At 27.6% G+C, this 10,899-nt stretch overlaps 2 protein-coding genes across 2 annotated transcripts; both read left to right on the top strand.

Annotated features, from left to right (window-relative positions):
- The first annotated feature begins 604 nt into the window (after positions 1–604).
- Positions 605–4,407, top strand: LOC140668430 (cytochrome P450 4g15-like). The gene is made up of 8 exons (XM_072897425.1): positions 605–945; positions 1,065–1,278; positions 1,488–1,784; positions 1,884–2,304; positions 2,709–2,777; positions 3,233–3,401; positions 3,526–3,700; positions 3,925–4,407. The coding sequence occupies exons 1-8, from the start codon at positions 807–809 to the stop codon at positions 4,109–4,111; spliced, it is 1,671 nt and encodes a 556-aa protein (XP_072753526.1). The 5' UTR covers positions 605–806; the 3' UTR covers positions 4,112–4,407.
- Positions 4,408–6,950: 2,543 nt separating this feature from the next.
- Positions 6,951–10,734, top strand: LOC140668407 (cytochrome P450 4g15-like). The gene is made up of 8 exons (XM_072897393.1): positions 6,951–7,284; positions 7,404–7,617; positions 7,817–8,113; positions 8,213–8,633; positions 9,038–9,106; positions 9,560–9,728; positions 9,853–10,027; positions 10,252–10,734. The coding sequence occupies exons 1-8, from the start codon at positions 7,146–7,148 to the stop codon at positions 10,436–10,438; spliced, it is 1,671 nt and encodes a 556-aa protein (XP_072753494.1). The 5' UTR covers positions 6,951–7,145; the 3' UTR covers positions 10,439–10,734.
- Positions 10,735–10,899: the final 165 nt, after the last annotated feature.

Genomic DNA, 10,899 nt, shown 5'->3' with positions numbered 1-10,899 from the left:
CTTAACATATGTATTCCCAAAAGTACAGGCAAATCGCGCCACTAGTTTTGAATTTAGAAATTCAGTTCAAGAACTTTTTGCACATACCGGTGTAGGGAAATCTCGGAACAAGAGTAATAATCTTTTTAACAGATCCACAAGATATCAAAACAATCTTGGGTATATCTATACATCTTGATAAATCCATGAAATATGAATAAGAAATCAAATAATGAAGAATTTACATCTCATTTTGATCTTATATAAAATTAATATTAATGTGTATTGCAAGTAAGGTATTTTAGGGTTCTTCAATATATTATTATAAGTAAGAGAAACAAAAAGAGAGAAAGGTTGGCTTAAAATTTTTTAAAATTTTTACTATAGATTTTTTCAAACTTGGCTTGGAAATGATTTGCTGATCATAACTGTCGCTAAATGGCGCATATATAGGAACGTAGATGCAATGCATTGCGTAAAAAAATGGTTGATTTGACTTGCTCTTCATAAATATAAATTTAAATAATAAGGGTCACTGTATAATAAAGAAATAGAATAATGAATATTTTTCGTTTCCGCTTTTCCTATTAACCTATATATATAAATACCGATTTCTGAAGTTTGAAGTAGAGTATTATTTTCCAAACCTGTGTGAATATCTTTGACACTCTTACAACTAGTGGAAGAAAATTAAAATACTTTTTTAAAATATTGTGGTAGTAAACTCGATCTAATTTTCCACCGTGATTGTTCTATTAATCGATTATATTAAAAAATATCACAAACGCTATTATTGTAACACTAAAGAATTATAATTTAACATCACAATGGATGCAACTTCGATAACGCCATCAACTTTATGGACCATAACTTATTCTCTGTTGGCTGTGTCTATCATAACACTAATTGCATTATATTATTATGTCGAAAATTCTAGAGCAGTTCGTCTTGCAAAAAAGCTACCGAGTGCGTATAGGATATTTTAACTGTCAATGTACTTTTACGTAAATTTTAACAGAATTTGATTAAAGTGACACATTATTATCATATATTGATTACAATAAATCTTTTATTATCTCTTTTAGATCCACCGCGCCTACCAATAGTAGGTCACGCATTATTATCTTTTGGAAAATCTCCAGAAACTATGGTATCATTAGCTTTCAAATACTATGAAACATATGGATCAGTAATAAGTGTATATTTTGGAACAAAAGTAGCAATTGGTCTGACAGATCCACAAGATATCGAAATAATCTTGGGTAGCTCTGTACATCTCGAGAAAGCCGAGGAATATGAGTTAACAATCAAATAATTAACAATCTAATTTATACTGTTTTTATATTTTGTTTTTATGAAACTTTTTGCATAAACATACCACTTATCAATTCTGGATATTTAGATTTATGTCAATCTTATCGTATTCAAAAAGATATATATATATATATATATATATATATATATATATCTTTAAAAAATTGTTATTTTTTTCTTATTCTTTCTCTTAGATATTTCCAACCATGGCTTGGAGATGGCTTATTGATTACAACTGGCGATAAGTGGCGCAGACATAGGAAGGCAATAGCGCCCACATTTCACATGAGTATTTTGAAAACATTTGTACCTTTATTTTATGAGAATAGCATGGATCTCGTTAGACGGCTCCGCGATCAAGTTGGAAAAGAGTTCGACTGTCATGATTATCTATCAGCTGTTACGGTTGATATTTTAACGGAAACTGCGATGGGAGTCAGAAGAGAAAAAAGGCAAAAGACTGGATACGATTATGCTTTAGCTGTGATGAAGTAGGTATCTTTTTTCTTAAAATTATATATAATACTTTATTATTGATATGACAATTATATTGAAGAACAATCAATATAATCATAATTTAAATATTACAGAATGAGTGATATCTTGCATCGAAGACATTATGATGTTTCATTACGTTTTGACATACTTTTTAAACTTTCGAAGTTTGCAAAAAAGCAAACGAAACTGCTCAATATTATTCACGCAATGACAGATAATGTAATTAAAGAGAAATCTAAGGACATCGAAGAGAAACTTATAAATGATGTACAACAAAAAAGCAAACCGATAGAAAATTCAAATGTGGTCAAAGATGACGGAAATGATAAAAATACTGCTACTAAATGCAAAAAGCTGCATTATGTAAGAGACGATCTCGATGACATCGATGAGAACGACATAGGTGAAAAAAAACGACTCGCCTTTCTAGAGATGTTGTTGGACTTGAAAAAGAACGGTGGACAAATGACTGATGAAGAAATTCGAGACGAAGTAAACACTATTATGTTTGAAGTATGTGTTACATTTCTCACATAAAATATTAAACTCAATCATATATAAAAAATTATTTGATATATATATTGATTTTTATAAATTAAACTTTCTCTTCTACTCTCTTTCTTTGCTAAATAAATTTATATATATTGCAAGTTACTATTGTACATGAATTATATTAATTCGATGTATTGTTAAAACATTAATTATTGATTCGAAATATATAAGGCTCCAATATTTACAAACACAGCTATTAACTTGGCAATGAGTGCCATGCGCGGATGTTAATGCGTACAAATTTCTTTTTAGAAATTAATTCTTTCGCGAAATATGATTCGTGCACAAGGCACATATTTTACTTGGTGTATTTCACCAAGAAATAGAATTCTCATTTTTGATTATTATTTATTGATTTATTACAGGGTCATGATACCACGGCAGCTGGCTCGAGTTTCACACTGTGTCTCTTAGGAAATCATCCAGATGTTCAGGTAGATTTATTAGCAACTTAATATTGTTGCAGGAAAAAGATCTTAAAATTTTTTTAACATTTATATTTAAGTTTTTGAAAAAGAAGAATTACATCAAAAATTTTGTTTTAAATTTTTATGTTACTATTCTTCCTACCTAGAATTATATCACTTTTCTCATGTACGACAAAATATCTTATTTTAAGTTTAGTACAATTAATATCTGCCAAATAATAAAAAATAGTAAATAATATAGAATTACAAACAATATTACATTAATATTATTTTTTGAAATTTAACTTCTCGACAGATTCTTATATTATCTATAATTAAATTTATTAAAATTATAGTAGTACTTTAATTAAACGTTCCTCAAAACAGTAGGAATGTATATGTTTATTATTCTTCTTCAAGAAATTGATATTGCTCAACTTGATTGTAAATCAGTGCTATTAATTGATGATTTTTATATATAGGCTCGCGTTCATAAAGAATTGGATGAAATTTTCGGCGACAGTGACAGACAGTGCACTTTCCAAGATACTTTGGAAATGAAATATCTTGAAAGAGTTATTTTGGAGTCTCTGAGACTTTTTCCACCGGTACCCATCATTGCTAGAAAACTTAACGAAGATGTAAAGATAAGTAAGCATGCTTAAACGTCAGATTCACAATAATATTAACTATTGTTATAAACTTAAACAACCCATTTGTATAGCAAATAAACAAAACCAAAATGATATATAATATATATTTTTTTGTACTATAGTTACAGGTGATTATGTCCTTCCAAAATCAGCCACAGTAGTTATTGCACAATTTGCAGTGCATCGTTTGGAGAAATATTATTCAAATCCAACAGTTTTTAATCCGGACAATTTCCTACCAGAAAAAATGCAACAAAGACATTACTACGCTTTTATTCCTTTTAGTGCTGGACCGAGGTATTTAATATTTCATGTAAAGTATATTTTGAAATTAAAGAGAAATCTTTCACACAGAAAATTATAAACTTGAATTAGTCATTAGTTTATTTCTAAAATTTTGGCTTATTATACATATATCCGAGTATTTCGTGAAAATATTTTATCACAAAAACGATATATTACACTGTTATTATAATATTATATTTGACAATACATATCTAATAATAAAAAATTTTGTAAAGGTCTTGCGTGGGACGGAAATATGCTATGCTGAAATTAAAGGTTCTAATATCGACAATACTTAGGAGTTACTGTGTCATTTCTGATGTAGCAGACAAAGATTTTATATTGCGAGGCGATATTATTTTGAAAAGACATGACGGATTTAAGATCAAGCTTGAGCCACGTAAACCAGAAGCTTGTGTATAAACTAGGAAAACGGCAAGGATTTCCGTATTTGCCTAATTAAACTATATACTATGTACGTAAATAAATCCACAATTGTTAGTGTATAATTTATTACAAATTCTATGTTCTGTACTTACACATTATACGTTTTCGGAGCAGGTATTCTATACTTTTTTTTTAGAACATAATATTAATGTGTTAATGATGTGTGTTGACATGTTTATACAAAATCAACATATTATACATATTTAAATTTGTCTTTAAAAATTTGATGGATATATTGTGTGAACAGTATATACAATTATATAAATAAAATTTATTTGCAACTAGAAAATAATTTGCTTTTCTTTTTCATTTGTCCGATGATAATTATGAAATTGATTATTAAAATTAATTATAACTATTGCCGAATAAAGCAAATGAAATATATTTTATTGTTTTAATTAATTTGGAATTTTGGAAATACATGCCGTGCAAAACATACATAATGTGTACAAAGTCATTCTTTCTAAGAAGTATAAAATTTAGATTATTTTAACATTATTTATACGATACTTGTAGATGCCGCAAAAAATTTAAATCTAAAAATTGCAAAGAAGATTGTATTAAAAAAAATTAAATATATTACAAAATACTCTGTATAACTCTGTGTTAATACTAATTGTGAAAAATATAGACATATATATAAATTAATTGTATCTTCTATACACATTAAAGATAACTAATAGAATACTAGACATATATTAATAAAGAAAAAATAAAATTGCAATTTATTACTTCTCTATGTCTGCCGTTTGTCTTTTTTAGTCGTCTACTAACAATAAGTATGTAATTAGATTAATGCATAAATCATTAATACTTAATAACGCTTCATACTTTTTCATATTCGTTAATGGCAGCTTAATAAAAATTTTATAATTATATTTTTTTCCTGCATGTTCATACGACTACATCTTTGAAAAACCCGTTGGATGAGATCATCGGGGTTCCAGGCATTACTGGCAAGAAATTCATCAGAAGATATCTGGATCGGGAACATATAAATGTGTTTACACATCAATTGATCTTATTTCTATTGTTATTATGTAATTATTCAATGTTTGTACAATATAATCAGGTTCTATTTATTATATCATATATTTTAAATATTTTAATTCTTGAAAAATTTGATTACATTATTAAAAATCAAAATTAAAACTTGAATTAAAAAAAGTCAGTAATTCGAATTAAACCGCGAGTTGGGAGAGTGTATGAGTATATATAAGAAATTAACGTATCGAATCAAAAACTAATATAAATAATACTACAATCCAGATGTTTCGATCGCATTGAGATCCTCCTACAGTGTAAAAACCGAGAAGTTATCATATTAGTAAATTTTAAAATTATCAAAATATTAATAAAATTGCAATTAATAAAAGTCGACAATAAACAATCATAAAATGAATATCAACATCATTCTTAATATTGTATCAAAATTAAAATAAAAAAATTAAATAGAAACGGAAACAATATTTTATTTTACTACAATTTAATTTCCATTTCTTTCTCTTTTAAAATTGATATTTTAATAAATATAGCTATTGCAAAATATAAATCACAAAAAATAAAAATATCATAAATTTGATAATTTAATTCGATAAATGCAACTAACTGCGCATGTAATTACAATTATAAATGTATTAATTCATTTACGTAAGCAAATATTGCACATATAACGTTTATGAAATTTTAATAGCACACACAGACACTTATTATGATGCAAAATGTAATATTTAACATACATTAATCGAGAAACTCTGCATGCTCGGAAAATTGTTAAACGCTTTTTTTAGTATTGCGGTTATTCCAAATAGTCTTCATTTATTGCTATGCATTGGTTGGCTCATATTTTCAAGTTTCTCATGGCACGGATGAAGTCTTCTTGCGGAATCCTCAACTTCTCGGTTACTGCTTTTTAGATATCCTCAATCGTGTGTTAAATCGGTTTCCTTTCAACTGCAACTTTATCTTCGGAAAGGGAAAATATTCTGGCGAACGTTTCCGTCGCATTTAAACTTTAAAATAAAATTTAATTGCAACACGTTGCTCCATATTAATATCCATTTTACAATGAGTAACGCACCGTCACAAATACCGTTCATGCGAAACGTTTTAATCCTGCTTGAATTTGAACGTAGTTTGCTAAAACTTTACACGGAATGCGCGATAAGTTTCCTTAACATATGTATTCCCAAAAGTACAGGCAAATCGCGCCACTAGTTTTGAATTTAGAAATTCAGTTCAAGAACTTTTTGCACATACCGGTGTAGGGAAATCTCGGAACAAGAGTAATAATCTTTTTAACAGATCCACAAGATATCAAAACAATCTTGGGTATATCTATACATCTTGATAAATCCATGAAATATGAATAAGAAATCAAATAATGAAGAATTTACATCTCATTTTGATCTTATATAAAATTAATATTAATGTGTATTGCAAGTAAGGTATTTTAGGGTTCTTCAATATATTATTATAAGTAAGAGAAACAAAAAGAGAGAAAGGTTGGCTTAAAATTTTTTAAAATTTTTACTATAGATTTTTTCAAACTTGGCTTGGAAATGATTTGCTGATCATAACTGACGCTAAATGACGCATATATAGGAACGTAGATGTAATGCATTGCGTAAAAAAATGGTTGATTTGACTTGCTCTTCATAAATATAAATTTAAATAATAAGGGTCACTGTATAATAAAGAAATAGAATAAGGGTCATTGTATAATAAAGAAATAGAATAATGAATATTTTTTGTTTTCGCTTTTCCTATTAACCTATATATATATAAATACCGATTTCTGAAGTTTAAAGTAGAGTATTATTTTTCAAACCTGTGTGAATATCTTTGACACTTTTACAACTAGTGGAAGATAATTAAAATACTTTTTTAAAATATTGTGGTAGTAAACTCGATCTAATTTTCCACCGTGATTGTTCTATTAATCGATTATATTAAAAAATATCACAAACGCTATTATTGTAACACTAAAGAATAATAATTTAACATCACAATGGATGCAACTTCGATAACGACATCAACTTTATGGACCATAACTTATTCTCTGTTGGCTGTGTCTATCATAACACTAATTGCATTATATTATTATGTCGAAAATTCTAGAGCAGTTCGTCTTGCAAAAAAGCTACCGAGTGCGTATAGGATATTTTAACTGTCAATGTACTTTTACGTAAATTTTAACAGAATTTGATTAAAGTGACACATTATTATCATATATTGATTACAATAAATCTTTTATTATCTCTTTTAGATCCACCGCGCCTACCAATAGTAGGTCACGCATTAATATCTTTTGGAATATCTCCAGAAACTATGTTATCAGTAGCTCTCAAATACCATGAAACATATGGATCAGTAATAAGTGTATATTTCGGAACAAAAGTAGCAATTTGTCTGACAGATCCACAAGATATCGAAATAATCTTGGGTAGCTCTGTACATCTCGAGAAAGCCGAGGAATATGAGTTAACAATCAAATAATTAACAATCTAAATTATATTGTTTTTATATTTTGTTTTTATGAAACTTTTTGCATAAACATACCACTTATCAATTCTGGATATTTAGATTTATGTCAATCTTATCGTATTCAAAAAGATATATATATATATATATATATATATCTTTAAAAAATTGTTATTTTTTTCTTATTCTTTCTCTTAGATATTTCCAACCATGGCTTGGAGATGGCTTATTGATTACAACTGGCGATAAGTGGCGCAGACATAGGAAGGCAATAGCGCCCACATTTCACATGAGTATTTTGAAAACATTTGTACCTTTATTTTATGAGAATAGCATGGATCTCGTTAGACGGCTCCGCGATCAAATTGGAAAAGAGTTCGACTGTCATGATTATCTATCCGCTGTTACGGTTGATATTTTAACGGAAACTGTGATGGGAGTCAGAAGAGAAAAAAGGCAAAAGACTGGATACGATTATGCTTTAGCTGTGATGAAGTAGGTATCTTTTTTCTTAAAATTATATATAATACTTTATTATTGATATGACAATTATATTGAAGAACAATCAATATAATCATAATTTAAATATTACAGAATGAGTGATATCTTGCATCGAAGACATTATGATGTTTCATTACGTTTTGACATACTTTTTAAACTTTCGAAGTTTGCGAAAAAGCAAACGAAACTGCTCAATATTATTCACACAATGACAGATAATGTAATTAAAGAGAAATCTAAGGACATCGAAGAGAAACTTATAAATGATGTACAACAAAAAAGCAAACCGATGGAAAATTCAAACGTGGTCAAAGATGACGGAAATAATAAAAATACTGCTACTAAATACAAAAAGCTGCATTATGTAAGAGACGATCTCGATGACATCGATGAGAACGACATAGGTGAAAAAAAACGACTCGCCTTTCTAGAGATGTTGTTGGACTTGAAAAAGAACGGTGGACAAATGACTGATGAAGAAATTCGAGACGAAGTAAACACTATTATGTTTGAAGTATGTGTTACATTTCTCACATAAAATATTAAACTCAATCATATATAAAAAATTATTTGATATATATATTGATTTTTATAAATTAAACTTTCTCTTCTACTCTCTTTCTTTGCTAAATAAATTTATATATATAGCAAGTTACTATTGTACATGAATTATATTAATTCGATGCATTGTTAAAACATTAATTATTGATTCGAAATATATAAGGCTCCAATATTTACAAACACAGCTATTAACTTGGCAATGAGTGCCATGCGCGGATGTTAATGCGTACAAATTTCTTTTTAGAAATTAATTCTTTTGCGAAATATGATTCGTGCACAAGGCACATATTTTACTTGGTGTATTTCACCAAAAAATAGAATTCTCATTTTTGATTATTATTTATTGATTTATTACAGGGTCATGATACCACGGCAGCTGGCTCGAGTTTCACACTGTGTCTCTTAGGAAATCATCCAGATGTTCAGGTAGATTTATTAGCAACTTAATATTGTTGCAGGAAAAAGATCTTAAAATTTTTTTAATATTTATATTTAAGTTTTTGAAAAAGAAGAATTACATCAAAAATTTTGTTTTAAATTTTTATGTTACTATTCTTTCTACCTAGAATTATATCACTTTTTTCATGTACAACAAAATATCTTATTTTAAGTTTAGTACAATTAATATCTGCCAAATAATAAAAAATAGTAAATAATATAGAATTACAAACAATATTACATTAATATAATTTCAAAATTTAACTTCTCGACAGATTCTTATATTATCTATAATTAAATTTATTAAATTTATAGTAGTACTTTAATTAAACGTTCCTCAAAACAGTAGGAATGTATATGTTTATTATTCTTCTTCAAGAAATTGATATTGCTCAACTTGATTGTGAATCAGTGCTATTAATTGATGATTTTTATATATAGGCCCGCGTTCATAAAGAATTGGATGAAATTTTCGGCGACAGTGACAGACAGTGCACTTTCCAAGATACTTTGGAAATGAAATATCTTGAAAGAGTTATTTTGGAGTCTCTGAGAATTTTTCCACCGGTACCCATCATTGCTAGAAAACTTAACGAAGATGTAAAGATAGGTAAGCATGCTTAAACGTTAGATTCACAATAATATTAACTATTGTTATAAACTTAAAAAACCCATTTGTATAGCAAATAAACAAAACCAAAATGATATATAATATATATTTTTTTGTACTATAGTTACAGGTGATTATGTCCTTCCAAAATCAGCCACAGTAATTATTGCACAATTTGCAGTGCATCGTTTGGAGAAATATTATTCAAATCCAACAGTTTTTAATCCGGACAATTTCCTACCAGAAAAAATGCAACAAAGACATTACTACGCTTTTATTCCTTTTAGTGCTGGACCGAGGTATTTAATATTTCATGTAAAGTATATTTTGAAATTAAAGAGAAATCTTTCACACAGAAAATTATAAACTTGAATTAGTCATTAGTTTATTTCTAAAATTTTGGCTTATTATACATATATCCGAGTATTTCGTGAAAATATTTTATCACAAAAACGATATATTACACTGTTATTATAATATTATATTTGACAATACATATCTAATAATAAAAAATTTTGTAAAGGTCTTGCGTGGGACGGAAATATGCTATGCTGAAATTAAAGGTTCTAATATCGACAATACTTAGGAGTTACTGTGTCATTTCTGATGTAGCAGACAAAGATTTTATATTGCGAGGCGATATTATTTTGAAAAGACATGACGGATTTAAGATCAAGCTTGAGCCACGTAAACCAGAAGCTTGTGTATAAACTAGGAAAACGGCAAGGATTTCCGTATTTGCCTAATTAAACTATATACTATGTACGTAAATAAATCCACAATTGTTAGTGTATAATTTATTACAAATTCTATGTTCTGTACTTACACATTATACGTTTTCGGAGCAGGTATTCTATACTTTTTTTTTAGAACATAATATTAATGTGTTAATGATGTGTGTTGACATGTTTATACAAAATCAACATATTATACATATTTAAATTTGTCTTTAAAAATTTGATGGATATATTGTGTGAACAGTATATACAATTATATAAATAAAATTTATTTGCAACTAGAAAATAATTTGCTTTTCTTTTTCATTTGTCTAATGCTAATTATAAAATTGATTATTGAGATTAATTATAACTTTTGACGAATAAAACTATTAAAATACATTTTATTGTTCTAAATTAATTTGTAATTTTAGTAATACATGCTGTGCAAAACA

The sequence above is a fragment of the Anoplolepis gracilipes genome, chromosome 8, assembly GCF_047496725.1.
Source record: "Anoplolepis gracilipes chromosome 8, ASM4749672v1, whole genome shotgun sequence".
Lineage (NCBI taxonomy): Eukaryota > Metazoa > Arthropoda > Insecta > Hymenoptera > Formicidae > Anoplolepis > Anoplolepis gracilipes.
Note: the sequence above shows the minus strand (reverse complement) of the source record. Positions and strands in the feature narration are given on the sequence as shown.